Source organism: Sturnira hondurensis, unplaced genomic scaffold (genome assembly GCF_014824575.4).
Source record: "Sturnira hondurensis isolate 20B ecotype Veracruz unplaced genomic scaffold, ASM1482457v3 Scaffold0019835, whole genome shotgun sequence".
In the NCBI taxonomy this organism is placed as follows: domain Eukaryota; kingdom Metazoa; phylum Chordata; class Mammalia; order Chiroptera; family Phyllostomidae; genus Sturnira; species Sturnira hondurensis.
Window position 1 is genome coordinate 4880606 of NW_028092466.1, and position 15866 is coordinate 4896471.

Genomic DNA, 15866 nt, shown 5'->3' on the forward strand with positions numbered 1-15866 from the left:
TTTTATTTACTTTTCTCCAGCCTAAAAGAATTGCACGAAGGCATAAGCAGGTGGTAAAGGCTAATTTAAAACAATGTAAAATCTTTGTTGAAATACCTGGCTTCTTTGTCTCTTTTCAGATTTTGTTAAGTGCCCTACATCTAAACTTCACTCCTCTCACTGGGGTTCACCATTTCTGAAGGGAGTATGGTTTCCTTAATTCAGTGCCTAAACCTTTCACTGGCTACCACTTTTAAAGTGTATTAGATGAGATTTTACTTCTTTCTTTGTTTGTTTACTCTTGGGTGTTTTTTTCTGGTTTTACTTTTTGCCCATTTTATCAAGTATTTAAGGATAGTTTTTTAAGGAAGTGTCAATCAGCCATCTTAAACCGGAGAATATAATTAACTATTTGATCTATTTAGAATGTATTCCAGTATGCTAAATAGGTTTTTTTCAGCTTTAGTGGGGCATATTTGATAAATAAAAATTGTATATATTTAAGGTATGAAACTTGATTTTTTAAAGATTTTATTTATTTATTTATTTATTTATTTATTAGTAGGGAGAGTGAAAGAAGGGAAAAGAAACATGGGTCAGTTGCCTCTCACACACACCCCAATTGGGGTCCTGGCCCACAATCTAGGCATGTGCCCTGACTAGGAATCAAACCAGCAACCTTTTGGTTCACAGGATACCCAATCCACAGAGCCACACCAGTCAGGGCTGAGACTTGATGTTTTGAAATGTGTATACATTGTGAAATGATCACCAAAATCAACCTAATTAACATATCCATGTATCTCATACAGTTACCATTCCCATCTTTCCTTCCTTCCTTCCTTCTTTCCTTCCTTTTTTGTGTGCGGTGAAAACACTTAAGATTTGCCCTCTTAACAAATTTCAAGTACACAATACAGTCTTATTAACTATAGTTACCATGCTGCATACTAGATCTTGAAACTTTGTATCCCCCCAGTTTTACTATAATGTAATCAACCTATAACATTATATTGTTAGTTTAAGGTGTGCAATATGATTTGATATATGAATTTATTGCAAAATTACTAAAAGTTCAGTGAGCATCTATCACCTCACATAGTTACAAATTGTCTTATTGTGAGAATGTTTAAGATCTATTCACTTAACAACTTTTAACTATACGATACGGGATTATTAACTATACTTGCCAACTATACATTACATCCCCAGAACTTATTTATCTTATAACTGGATGTTTGTACCTTTTGACCATTTTCACCCTTTTTCCCTGTTTCCTGACCCCCTGACTCTACCAACCATCAATCTGTAATCTGTTTCAACGAGTTAGGGTTTTTTTCCCCTAGATTCCACATATAAGTAAGGTCAAACAATATTTGTCTTTGTCTGACTTATTTCACTGAGCATAATGCCCTTCAGGTCCATTCCTGCTGTTGCAAATGGTAGAATTTTTTTCTTTCTCATTGTTGAATAATACTCCATTGTAATAATATCTTATTTTTAGTCAGATTATTTGTCATGTCAATAATATATGTATATTATATATATTATATATATTATATATATATATATATAAACATTTTCTTTACCCATTTGTCATCCACCAGTGGACACTCTGGTTGTTTCTATGTCTTGGCTATTATAAATAATGCTACAATGAACATAAGGGTACAGATATTGCTTCAAGATAGTGAATTCATTCCCTTCAGATATATACCTAAGAGAGGAATTGCTGGATCATATGGCAGTTCTATCTTTAAATTTTTGAGGAAAAGCCATACTATTTTCCATAGTGGCTGTACCAATTTACATTGCCAAGAAATGTTACCCTTTTTTTTTCACAACCTCACCAATGTTTGTTATCTCTCATCTCTTTGATAATAGTCATTCTACAAGATATGAAGTGATATCTCATTGTGGTTTTCATTTGCATTTCCCTGATGATTAGTAATGTTGAGTATCTTTTCATGTACCTGTTGATCATTTGTATGCCTTCTTTGGGAAAACATCTTTTTTAAAAATATTTATTTATTTATTTTTAGAGGGGAAGGGAAGGAGAGGAAGAGAAACATCAATATATGGTTGCTTCTCATGCATCCCCTGCTGGGAAATGGCCCCTGCAGGAACTGGCCTGCAACCCAGGAATGTGCCCTGACTGGGAATCGAACCGCGATCGTGTGGTTCGCAGGCCCACGCTCAATCCACTGAGCTACACCAGCCAGGGCTGGGAAAACATCTTTTCAATTCCTCTGCCTATTTCTTAGTCAGATTATTTGTCATGTTACTGTTGAGTTGTATGAGTTCTTTATATTTCTTGGATAATAACCTCTTATTGAATTTATAATTTACACAGATTTTCTCCCATTCCTTAGGTTTTCCTTTCATTTTGTTGGTTTCCTTTGTTGTGCAGTAGATTTTCAATTTGATGTAGTTCCACTTTATTGTTTTTTTTTTAAGATTTATTTATTTATTTATTTATTTATTTATAGAGGGGAAGGAGAGAGGGAGAGAAACATCAATGTATAGTTGCCTTTTGTGCATCCCCTGCTGGTAGTTAGCCTGCAAGGAACCAGTTTGCAACCCAGGCATGTGCCCTGACTGGGAATCGAACCGCGATCCTCTGGTCCGCAGGCNGGTTTTCCTTTCATTTTGTTGGTTTCCTTTGTTGTGCAGTAGATTTTCAATTTGATGTAGTTCCACTTTATTGTTTTTTTTTTTTAAGATTTATTTATTTATTTATTTATTTATTTATAGAGGGGAAGGAGAGAGTGAGAGAAACATCAATGTATAGTTGCCTTTTGTGCATCCCCTGCTGGTAGTTAGCCTGCAAGGAACCAGTTTGCAACCCAGGCATGTGCCCTGACTGGGAATCGAACCGCGATCCTCTGGTCCGCAGGCCACTTACTTGTTTTTGCTTTCGCTGCCTTTGCTTTTGGTGTCAGGAACTTTGTACCATTTGACCAACATTTCCTCATCTCCCATTCCCTTCAGCTAATAAATCTTTTTTTAAGATTTTATTTATTTATTTTTAGACTTCCAGCCAAGATGGAGGCATAAGTGGAAACACTGCCTCCTTGCACAACCAAAATTAAGGACAACAAATATTTAGAAACAAAAACACAACCAGAACAGACAGAAAATTGAACTGTACAAAAGTCTGACAACCATTCATCCAGACTGGATGAATGAGGGGCAAAGAGGGGTCACGGCAGGAAAAAGCAGTGGCTGGCAGATCCCGAGCATGAGGAGAAAACGCACACACCCAGTGAGGCACACAAGGCGATTGGCTAACCCCAGTCCCACATTCGTGGGTAGATAAACCAGGCAAAAACAAGGCAGCGAGATAGACCACACAACCCAGGGCCCGCAGGTGGTGGGAAATAAAAGCCTAAAAGCACTGATTGAAAACACTTATGGGGGGTTGAGATGCAGGCAGAGACTCCAAGCCTCACAGGAGAATTCATTGGAGAGATCCACAGGGTCCTAGAATGTACACAAGCCAAACTACCTGGGAACCAGCATCAGAAGGACACAATTTGCTTGCGGGAAATGGCAGAGGGGACTGAAATCTGAGAGAGAGCAGAGCAAGTGCCATTGTTCCCTCTCTGACCCCACCCCAATTTACAGCATCACAACCCAGCAACAGGGGTTGCCCTGCCCTTGTGAACACCTAAGGCTCCACCCCTCATACATAACAGGCGAGACCTGACCAAAAATTATGGCTCAAACAGAAGAACAAATCAAAGCCCCAGAGCCAATACTTTCAAGTGATCAAGAGATAGCCAACCTATCAGATGCTCAGTTCAAAACACTGGTGATCAGGGTGCTCGCAGAAATGGTTGATTTTGGTTGCAAATTAGATGAAAAAATGAAGGCAACACTAAGTGAAATGAAGGAAAATGCACAGGGAACCAACAGTGATGGAAACAAAATTGGGACTAAAATCAATGGAGTGGACCATAAGGAAGAAAGAAACAAACAAACAGAAAAGAATGAAGAAACAAGAATTCAAAAAAATGAAGAGAGGCTTAGGAACCTCCAGGACATCTTTAAACGTTCCAGCATCCAAATTATAGGAGTACCAGAAGGGGAAGAGGAAGAGCAACAAGTGGAAAACTTATCTGAACAAATAATAAAGGAGAACCTCCCCAGTCTGGCAAAGGAAATAGACTTCTGGGAAACCCAGGAAGCTCAGAGAGTCCCAAAGAAGTTGGACCCAAGAAGGAACACACCAAGGCACATCATAATTACATTAGCCAAGATTAAAATAAAGGAGAGAATTCTAGAAGCAGCAAGACATAAGGGGTCAGTTACCTACAAAGGAGTGCCCATCAGACTGTCAGCTGATTTCTCAAAGGAGACCTTACAGGCAAGAAGGAGCTGGAAAGAAGCATTCCAAGTCATTAAAGGCAGGGACCTACATCCAAGATTGCTCTATCCAGCAAAGCTTTCATTTAGAATGGAAGGGCAGATAAAGTGCTTCTCAGATAAGGTGAAATTCAAGGAGTTCGTCATCACCAAGCCCTTATTATATGAAAAGTTAAAGAAATTTATTTAAGAAAAAGAAGATGAAAAATATAAACAGTGAAAGGACAGCAAACTCACAGTTATTAACAACCACACCTGAAACAAAAACAAAAGCAAACTAAGGAAACAACTAGAACAGGAACAGAACCACAGAAATGGAGATCACATGGAGGGTTACCAACAGGGGAGTAGGAGGAGGAGAAGGGGGGAGAAGGTACAGAGAAAAAGTAGCACAGACGGTAGGTAGAAAATAGACAGGGGGAGGGCAACAAGAGTATGGGAAATGTAGAAGCTAAAGAACTTATGACAGATGGACGTGAACTAAAGGGGGGGAATGTGGGTGGGAGGGGTGTGCAGGATGAAGGGGAATGGGACAACTGTAATGGCACAATCAATAAAATATATTATAAAAAATGTTTTATTTATTTATTTTTAGAGAGAGAGGAAGGGAAGGAGAAGAGAGGGAGAGAAACATCAATGTGTGGTTGCCTCTCACACACCCCTTACTGGGTACCTGGCCCACAACCCAGGCATGTGCCCTGAATGGGAATCGACATGGCAACCTTTTGGTTCCCAGGCCTGCGGTCAATCCAATGAACTACACCAGCCAGGACTAAATAGAGCTTTTAATGGAAAAATGTTGGTTTCCATGTTTCCCAATTCTATTCATTGAATAATTCATCCTTCCCCACTGATTTTTAAATTCTATTTGTATAGAAAATGCTTGCATATATGGCTTTGTATGTTCTATGTTTTTTTGCTGTTGCTTATATAATATATATTCCTGTCCCAGTTTAACAGTTTGTAATTACTGTGGCATAAGAAAAGATTTTCCAAGATAAAAAGAGAAGCAACAGCTTGGGAAAACATATTTGCCAATGATACCTCAGACAAAGATTTAATCTCCAAAATATACAAAGAACTCACTCGACTCCACTCAAAGAAGACGAGCAACCCAATTAAAAAATGGGCAGAGGACTTGAACAGACATTTCTCCAAGGAGGACATACAGAAGATCCAGAGACACATGAAAAGATGCTCGATATTGCTAGCTATCAGAGAGATGCAAATTAAAACCACAATGAGATACCACTTTACACCAGTCAGAATGGCTGTCATAAACAAAGAAACAAACAACAAGTGCTGGAGAGGTTGTGGGGAAAAGGGGACCCTAGTTCACTGCTGGTGGGATTGCAGACTGGTACGACCACTATGGAAAACAGTATAGAATTTTCTAAGAAAACTAAAAATGAATGTGCCTTTTGACCCAGCAATTCCACTATTAGGACTATATCCCAAGAACCCTGAAACACCAATCCAAAAGAACCTATGCACCCCAATGTTCATAGCAGCACAATTTACAATAACCAAGAGTTGGAAGCAACCTAGATGCCCATTGATAAATGACTGGATCAAAAAGCTATGGTACATTTTCACAATGGAGTTCTATGCTGCAGAAAGGAAGAAGGAACTCCTATCCTTTGCAACATCATGGATGGAACTGGAAAGCATTATGCTGAGCGAAATAAGCCAGGTGGTGAAAGACAAATACCATATGATATCACCGTTAACAGGAATCTAAACAAAAAAACAAACAAGCAAGGAAAATATGACCAATGACACTCAAATACGGAACAGGCTGACAGGGTCCAGAGGGGAGAGGGGAGAGAATCATAGGGGAAAAGGGGATGTACTCTCATGAACAAGTATAAAGGGCACATGGACAATAACTAAGATGGGGGCAGAAATGGGAGGGAGGTGGGGAGCACTAGTGGGGGCAGGGCTGGGAATATAAGACAGAAAACTGTACTTGAACAAGAATTAAATAAAAATAAAATTTAAAAAAAAGAAAAGATTTTCATATTCACAAGTCTCCTCCATTACTTTCCTTCATCATTTTTTTTGCTATTTTCATGCATTTTTTCTGGATATATTTCAAGAACCTTTATAGTTTACACAAGGTATCTAGGGACTGTGGCACTTTGACTGGAATTGCATTAAAATGGTACATTTTTTAGATGGAGTGACCTAATATAATACTGAGGTTGCCACCCAGAAACAAGGTATGACTCACCATTTATTCAAATCTTCTCTCATGGCCTGCAGCAAGGTTGTTTTCTTTCATATAAATCCTACACATATTTTGTAAATTTTTGTTCCTTTAGTGAAAAAATATTTTTTCATGATTTTTGTAGCCAATTATTGTCACTATACAAGAAAAATCCATGGCCTGTTTTCGCATTTAATGTAAAATGTTTCACAAATGGTGCATTGCACAGAAGCACGCTCGTCTTCATTATCATTGCAATTTTTGTATAAGTACTGTCAATAGAAGCAAAGCAATAGCCTTTTTCTTTTCCAACATTTTATTTCAAAAATTTTCAAACATACAACAAAGTTAAAAGAATTTTACAATATTAATCTGTAAACCTACTGTGCAGATTCTACCAACATTTTACTATATGTCTTTTAACTGTCTCCTTACCCATGGTTTACCGTTCACTAATGTATTCTCCCCCTTGTTGAAGTACTTATCCAATTCATAAAAGCCTTCAATATTTCCCTCTGGAACAGAGATCAAATTCTTTATTTTTTTATTGATTTTTTTTAAATTGGGGATTTTATAGAGAACTTTCCTTCACATAATTCCCTTTATTCTTTTTTATTTTTTAAGCCTTACCAAAGGATCCTTTCATTGATTTTAGAGATAGGAAAATGGAGGGAGAGATACAGAGGGAGAGAAACATTGGTCACCTGCTGCACACCCTTGAGTGGAGAGCAAACCCACAACCCAGGTATGTGCCCTGACTGAGAATTGAACCTATGACCTTTCGGCTCACGGGACAACACTCCAACCAACTGAGCCACATTGGCCAGGGCTATTTATTAATTTTTTAGAGAGAGAGGAAGAGGGAGAGAGAGAGAAAGAAATATTGATTTCATGTTCCATCCATCCATATATTCGTTGGTTGACTTCTACATGTGCCCTGACCAGGGATCAAACCAGCAACCTTGGCATGTAGGCATATGGGGGCAATGCTCCAACTAATAACTGAGCTACCCAACCAGTGTGAGGCCAAATCCTTTGCATAACATACAAGACCCTTCACAAGCTGACACCAACCCACTTTTTCAGCATCATTTTCCACAACTCCTCTCTTCTTTGCATGTAAAGTGTTCTTTACCTAAACAGCTCTTACCCAACCTTGATGAAATCCTACTTAGCCTCTATCCCCAACTCAAATATTGCTTCCATCACCAAGCTTTGCCTGCATTCCCCCGGCTACCTTAATTGCTCCCATAAAGCTCCTATAAAGCTTTGTTATGCATCATAATACATTGTACTTTTTATGTCTGTCTTCCCCGTTAGACCACGAGATCATCAAAAGCAAAGGCCTGCTTTATTCTTCTCCATATCCTGCTGCCAAGAAGAGTACCTGACACACCATGAGGCTCAGTAGACCTTTGGCGCAGGAGATAAGACTAGAAGATGACAGCCCTGGCTGGTGTAGCTCAGTGGATTGAGCACAGGACTGCGAACCAGAGGATCACGGTTCAATTCCCAGTCAGGGCCCATGCCTGGGTTGCGGGCCAATTCCCAGCAGGGGACACATGAGAGGCAACCATATATTGATATTTCTCTCCCTCTCTCTTTCCCTTCCCCTCTAAAAATAAATAAATAAAAATTTTTAAAAAAGACTAGAAGATGACAGGGATACACAGAACCCTCAGCTCCCTGGAAGACCACCTTGGAGTCAGGAAAGTGGAGTACTCACCTGTATAGGCATGCCCAAATCTAGCTTCAGCCCTGAACAGGGGTCAATGAAGACGGTGAGGATGGGTTCTGATGGGTCCTGGGCAAAATGTTGCAGAATGGCATCATGCTCCTCTGTCCATTTGGCATCTGCTAGTCCTGTCAGCATAGCTCGGGACAGGAAAAGGGGCTTCTACAGAAGGAGAACAGAGATCAAAAAAAGGCATAGCTGTTAGAATGAGTCATTTCTCCCATCCACAATCACATGTGAAGACATGTGATTCAAGGAAGGTTATCCTTCTTCAGGACATTTTTTTCCCAAGATATTTCATTTATGCCTGTGGTTGTAAAGATGCATTGTTAAGCAACCCTTAACCCCCAAATCAAACTAAATTAAGGGGACATACTGAAATAAGTATAAAATATTGGGTAAAAGTCAATTGGCATAGCAGTAAGGAAAAAGTGAGGGGAAAAGAAAGTGCCAAAGAACAAATCACTTAGATGGAACACAACTGTAACTGATAGCTAGGAAAAAAATTAATCTGTAGAACTCTACTAAATAAACTAAGGAAACTAAAAAATATAAAGATAGAGCTCAGTGAACTTGAGAAGCCACCTTGTCCTTCTCCCAGTGACAGAAGAGCTCTCTTTTATTTAAAGTTTCTGGGTCAAGCCCTAGCTGGTGTGGCTCAGTTGCTCGGAGCATCATCCCATACATCAAAAGGTTAGGGGTTCAGTTTTAGTAACAAAAACACAACCAAACCACAGAAAATTGAACTGTACGTAAGTCTGACAACAATGAACCATTCATCCAGACTGGTAGGAGGGGCGGAGTCAGCGGCTGGCCGAGGAGGCCGGGCAGGAAAGGGTGGCCAGACTGACCCAGGAACACAGGCAGTGGATGGCAGATCCCAGACGTGGGGTGGCAACGGGCAAACCCAGTGGGGGCACAAGGCAGCTGGCTCACCGTGGTCACACATTTGTGCACAGATAAACCAGGCAAAAAAATGAGCAGTGAGACAGACTGCGCAAACCAGGGCCCCAGCGCCAGGAAATAAAGCCTAAAAGCAGCAATTGGAAAAACTTTCAGGGTCGAGGTGCCGGGAGAAGCTCCCAGGGTCACAGAGAGTTTGTTGGAGAGACCCACAGGGTCCTGGAGGGTGCACAGGCCCACACACCTGGGAGCCAGCACCCGGGGGTGGGGGGGCGGTTTGCTTGCGGAAGTCAGCAGAGGGGACCAAAATCCAAGAGAGAGCGTGGAACAAGCGCCATTGCCCCTCTCTGACCCTGCCCCCACATACAGCATCACAACCCAGCAACTGAGTTGCCCCACCCTGGTGAACACCTAGGGTGTCAGGTCATATATAACAGGTGCCAACAGACCAGGACATTATGGCTCAAGAAGAACAGCTCAAAGCCCCAGAGCCAATACTTCTAAGCAACCAAGAGATAGCCAACCTATCAGATGTGCAGTTCAAAACACTGGTGATCAGGATGCTCACAGAACTGGTTGATTTTAAGGCTAAACTAATTGAAAGGAAGGGAAATGCATAGGAAACCAATAGTGATGGAAAGGAAACTGGGACTCAAATCAAGAGAGTGGACCAGAAGGAAGAAAAAAATGACCAAACCGAAAAATATGAAGAAACAAGAATTCAAAAAAATGAAGAGAGGCTTAGGAACCTCCAGGACATCTCTAAACATTCCAACATCCAAATTATAGGGGTACCAGAACGGGAAAAGGAAGAGTGACAAGTGGAAAACTTATTTGAACAAATAACAAAGGAGAACTTCCCCAGTCTGGCAAAGGAAATAAACTTGCAGGAAGTCCAGGAAGCTCAGAGAGTCCCAAAGAAGGTGGACCCAAGAAGGAACACACCAGGGTACATCATAATTACATTAGCCAAGATTAAAATAAAGGAGAGAATTCTAGAAGCAGCAAGAGATAAGGGGACAGTCACCTACAGAGGAGTTCCCATCAGACTGTCAGCTGATTTCTCAAAAGAGACCTTACAGGCAAGAAGGGGCTGGAAAGAAGTATTCCAAGTCACGAAATCCAAAGACCTACAACCAAGATTGCTCTATCCAGCAAAGCTTTCATTTAGAATGGAAGGGCAGATAAAGTGCTTCTCAGATAAGGTAAAATTCAAGGAGTTCATCATCACCAAGCCCCTATTATATGAAATTGTTAAAGGGACTTATCTAAGAAAAAAGAAGACAAAAATATGAACAGTGAAAGGACAGCAAACTCACAGTTATTAACAACCACACCTAAAACAAAAGCAATCTAAGAGGACAGCTACATCAGGAGCGGAACCATAGAGATGGAGATCACATGGAGGGTTAGCAACAGGGGAGTGGGAGGAGGAGAAGAGGGGAGAAGAAACAGAGAATAAGTAGCACAGAAGGTAGGTAGAAAATAGACAGGGGGAGAGCAAGAATAGCATGGGAAATATAGAACCTAAAGAACTTGTGACAAATGGACATAAACTGAAGGGGGGGAATGGTGGGGGAGGGGTGTGCAGGATAGAGGGGAATGAAGGGGGGAAAATGGGATAAGTGTAATGGCATAATCATAATCAAATATATATATATAAAATAAAAGTAAAAATGGGACAAAAAAAGGTTAGGGGTTTAAATCCCAGCCAGGGCACATGTCTAGGTTGCAGGTTCAATCCCCGGTCAGGGCATATGTGAGAGACAACCAATTAATTTTTCTCTCTCACATCCATGTTTTCTCTCTCTCTCTCCCCCTTCCCCTCTCTCTCTAAAATCAATAAACATATTTTTTAAATTTTTGAATAAAAAAATAAAGTTTCTAGGTCAAGAAAACTTAGACTATGATCTAAGATCTTTCCTACATTAAAACAAAAATGAACCAATGAGAAAAACACTAAGATCCCCAAAAATAAGTGGGCAAAAGGACATAGGCTGACATGTCATGTCATAAAAAAGAAAAGAAAAATATGAAAAAATGCTCACTTTCAGTTGAAATCAAAGAAATACAAATAAAAATAGCAAAGATACATAATTTATTGCCTATAATTTTTTAAAAATTCTTGCTAGCCCTGGGTGGTATAGCTCAGTGGATTGAGCACCAGCCTGCAAACCAAAGGGCTGCTGGTTCAATTCTCAGTCTGAGCACATGCCTGGGTTGCAGGCCAGGTCCCTCATGGGGGCTGCGCAAGAGGCAACCACACATTGATGTTTCTCTCTCCTCCTTCCCTTCTCCTCTAAAAATAAATAAAAATCTTTAAAAATATATATATAGATAGATATTTTTTAAATCCTTGGTAAATTGATAATACCCAGGCCTGGAAAGTGTTTGTTGCTAGTGTGAGGCCAAAAAGTGTGATTCATTTGGAAAGCAGTTTGGCATTACATATTAAAATCATTAGAAATGTTTTTACTCCTTAATTCAGTAAGTCCATATACAGGACTCTAAAAAAATATTAAATGTTCCAAAATGTGCTACTTTTAATTACAATATTCATCACAGTATTATTATGAGAGCAAAAATTAGAAATGGCAAAATGCCCAAGAGTCATGATTTAACTATTGTATACATATATCTAATTGAGCACTTTACTGCCATTGAAAGTGGTGCTTACAAAAAAGTATATTTGAATAACATGAAGAATGGTGAAATGTTTTGTAAAAAAGCTTAACAAGAATTATAATACATGGTACAATTAGGCTATTTTTTAAACTTGCAGACTTATACACGGAAAGAAAAGACATGTGCCAAAGTATTAACATTGAATGAGTTTAGGCAGTAACGCTATGACTTTTCTTTCCCCTTTCTTTATTTCACTTGTCAGTCCCTTCCAATGTTTTCTCTAATGAGTAGTTATTACTTTTCTTTCACTTTAAAAAAATTTCCAGGTCACCACTCCTTTCTTCTAACCCCAGTGTCTATGGGTACAGCTAGGTTCTCATGCAACTTGGAGATAAAGGTATAAGGGTCATTTTCTAAAAATGCCAACTTCTAAAAGTGCTTGAAGTGGTTTCTGTAAATGTTTCTGCCAAAGGAGAAAAATGGAAGGAAGGAAGGAAGAGAATGTCTTTAAAAAAGATAGTATCCCATTAGGACGATACCTGCCAGCTTTTCAACTTGTTCAGATGTTTGCCCATACATTTGATAAAGTTTGTCAACGTTTCACCCGAGGTGGGCAGACAAGGAAGGAACAGCTAAGAGACCTGTTCCTCACTTAAAACACTCTTCTTCGGTGGCGGGGTGGGGGGCATGGATAACTTTGCCCTTTGCCTGTCCCAGTTTTGTGATAAGTGACCCAGATTTGTGGTAAGTAGACTACCAGTAAAGAGAAGGAAGTGACGGACTGAAGAGGTTCTTTACACTCTATACTACAACTAATCTTTTAATTAACCTTTTGCTGGAGAGGAATATTTGTCTCAAGGAGAACCCAAACTTACCACATCCACCTCAGGCTCCTGTAAATTTTCTTTTTGTACTTCAGATTCCGCCAACGCTGGCTCTGGGAAAAATAAAAATTCAAAAATGAAGGCATTCTTTAAAGAGTTAAACACAGAGCCAGCAATTCCACTTCTAGGTACATATGCAACAGACTTGGAAGCAGGTCCTCAAACAGACATCTGTATGCCAGTGTTCATAACAGCACTATTCACCGCAGCCAAAAGGTGGGAACAACCCAAGTGTCCATCAACAGATGAATAGATAAGCAAATTGTGGTGAAATATTACTCAACCACAAAAAGGAATGAAGGATTCAATGCTATACCATGGATAAACCTTGAAAACACTAGGCTAAGTGAAAGAAGCCAGTCACAAGAGACCACATAGTGTATGACTCCAATTCCATATGAAATGTCCATAAACAGCAAATCCATAGAGAGAGGAAGTAATTAGTGGTTACTAGGATCTAGGGGAAAGGGTCATAGGGAGTGACAGCTAAAAGGCTAGGTTCTGATGTAACTCAGAAGTAAAGATATAGGGGTCCTCTGGTACTAAATTCTCAAGCTTGACGTGGCTTATTGAGAGTAGGATGAAAATTTTCAAAAAAATAGATAGTGGTGCTGGTTGACAACTTCGTGAATATACCAAAAATCATTGAATTGTTGTCTTTAAATGGATGAATTTTACATGATTGAATTATATCTCGATTTTCTTTTAAAAAATTAACTGGGGCTGGATGGGCAGGAGAGACAGGGGAGTAAGTGCAGTCAGTACTAAGGTTATTCTAGGCATCGAGCTTCTGGCCTTCCATTCCTCCCCAGCTCTCCTCGCACGTAGGGAAGTTGGGGTCCACAGAAATCGGTCCCTCTCCAAACAACCACGCTGCTGGGTACTCCCTTCTGCCACATTCACTCTGGAACCCCCTTAAAAGCCAGGAGGGTATTTCTCACCTGATCTCTCCTGACTCAGATGTACCTCCTGATCTATTGCTCACAGAGGACACTGAGTTCATAAAATTGGTGAGTTTCTCATCTCTCATTAGCCAAAAGGGGGAAGTAATAATGAGATGGAACTAAAAGACTCTGGGAAACAGAACACTCCAACTTCTAGAAAGAAAAATTGGGAGGGAAGTGAGGCACAGAGGCCAAGAATGAAAATAATGAAAAAGGTGGAGTAGATGATTCTAGGAGCTTTGTGGTAAATGGGACAGGTAACCAACTTCTTACATTTGAGAAAACTCAGGGCATTCAAGATTTCACACAAGAACTAGGCCAGGGGAAGGACACTGAGATGATTTTTTAAGAGTAAACTGGTTTTGTCTTTAGACTTTATATAAAGTCTAAATCATGCAATATAATACTAGTATATAATGTTTGTGGGTACACTCAATAATTTTAAAAAACAAGCTTGTGAGTGATAAACACCAACTCAGGACGGTGGTGACCTCTGGAGAAGAGAGAAGGGCTTTGGGAGCAGGGGCAAGCAGAGGGACTTCCTTGTGTCTAAGCCTATTTATTCTTACATTGACTGATGAGCACATGGGTGTTCATTATATTATTCTCTATACTTTTTCTGATTTGCCTGAAATATAAGTCAACAATCCCTTATCCAAAACCATTGAGGTCAAGTATATTTCATAATTTAGAACTGTAATATAGTATGGAATGTAATAGCCCCCACCCCCGGATGGCTCTAGAACAGTACTGCACAAAGTTTTTTTTAAATCCTAACCTGAGGATATGTTTATTAATTTTAGAGAGAGAAGAAGAGAGAGAAAGAAAGAAACATCCATTGGTTGCCTCCCGTACACAACCTGATGAGGGATCGAACCCATAACTAGGCATGTGCCCTGACCAGGAATCAAACCAGCAAACCTTTGGTGCATGGGATGACACTCCAACCAACCAAGCCACCTGGCCAGGGTGAACTTTTAATGTTGGTGGTATTTCTGCAGTAAAACATAAAAATGTATACCAAGTGGCTTAAATAAACTACAAATACCTTCATAACAGTTCAGGTTATGTTTTACTACCAAATAAGTTTGGATGCCAAACTATGGGGGGAAAAACTTTGTTATTAAGGCTTTTTAAAATTACAGATATGGGATTAGGAACCGGTACTACTTCTTGTTTTCTTAATGAGGAGCACTTAAGGAAGCAAAGGATGTCAATACAGACCTCAAAAGGGTGTTTGCCCACCATCTTTTTCCAAGAAATATCTCAGCCCTGTTTTAGCCTGTCCAGCAAAATACCACAGACTAGGTGGCTTATAAAAAGCAGAAATTTATTTTTCACAGTTCTGGAGGCTGAAGTCCTAGGTTAGGGTGCCAGCAGGGTCGAGTAAGGGCCCTCTTCCTGTCACACACTTCTCATTGTGTCCTCACACAGCAGAAGGGGGCAAGGGATCTCTCTGGAGCCACTTTTATAAGGCCCTAATCTCATTCATAACAGCACCACCCTTGTTATTTAAGCACCTCCAAAAGGCCTACCTAGTGGTACCATCACATTGGCCGTGAGGATTTCAGTGTATGAGTTTCAAAGGAATGCAGACATTCAGACCATAGCAGACTCCCTCCATCTGTAGTGGGACAGGCCTCAATCCCTGACCAGTTTCAAAGATTATGGGAATTAACGTTCATTTCAGGACTGCGTTGGAGGCCCAAGTCTTCTCTGAACCTCTATCAGGATTACAAATCAGCTGGAAAGCTTTGCACCAAACACTTAAAAAGGCTTAGCGCCAAGATAGTCAGAGATCCTTGGCATTTGGTGGCCAGAGCTTTCATTTGAAAAGCTCTCTCTCTTTCTACTCCAGAGGATTCTCCAAATTGAGCCTAAATGCTTCCTTTCCTCTATCAGCCTATTCCTGCTACCCACCTTCTGGAGCCAGTCCCATTTTAAACTACTTTCAAGAGACCTCAAAAGAAAAAATGTCTCATATCTGGATCCTAGGGCAAGGCCCCATGTACCCTGGACCTTTCTCCCATGCCCATACTTAATCTCTCAACATTTAATGTTAAAGGGAATGCTATTTCTCTCCAACTTGACTGGTTGTTAGCAATGAAAAGAAGCCCCAGGTAGCCCTGACTAGTGTGGCTCAGTGGATTGGGCATTACACTGCAAACAGAAAGGTTCCCAGTTTGATTATCAAACAGGGTACATGCCTGGGTTGGAGG

The 15866-nt window shown here is 40.2% G+C and overlaps 1 protein-coding gene across 1 annotated transcript in view; it reads right to left on the reverse strand.

Annotated features, from left to right (window-relative positions):
• The window catches only part of DNAH2 (dynein axonemal heavy chain 2), a 120414-nt gene that overhangs the window by 101859 nt on the left and 2689 nt on the right, over positions 1-15866 (reverse strand). Inside the window, exons 3-4 of the mRNA XM_037028307.1 lie at positions 12695-12756; positions 8283-8453 (exon numbers count right to left, since the gene is read on the reverse strand). Coding sequence (XP_036884202.1) covers positions 8283-8453; positions 12695-12756 — 233 coding nt within the window. The remainder of the gene's footprint in view (positions 1-8282; positions 8454-12694; positions 12757-15866) is intronic.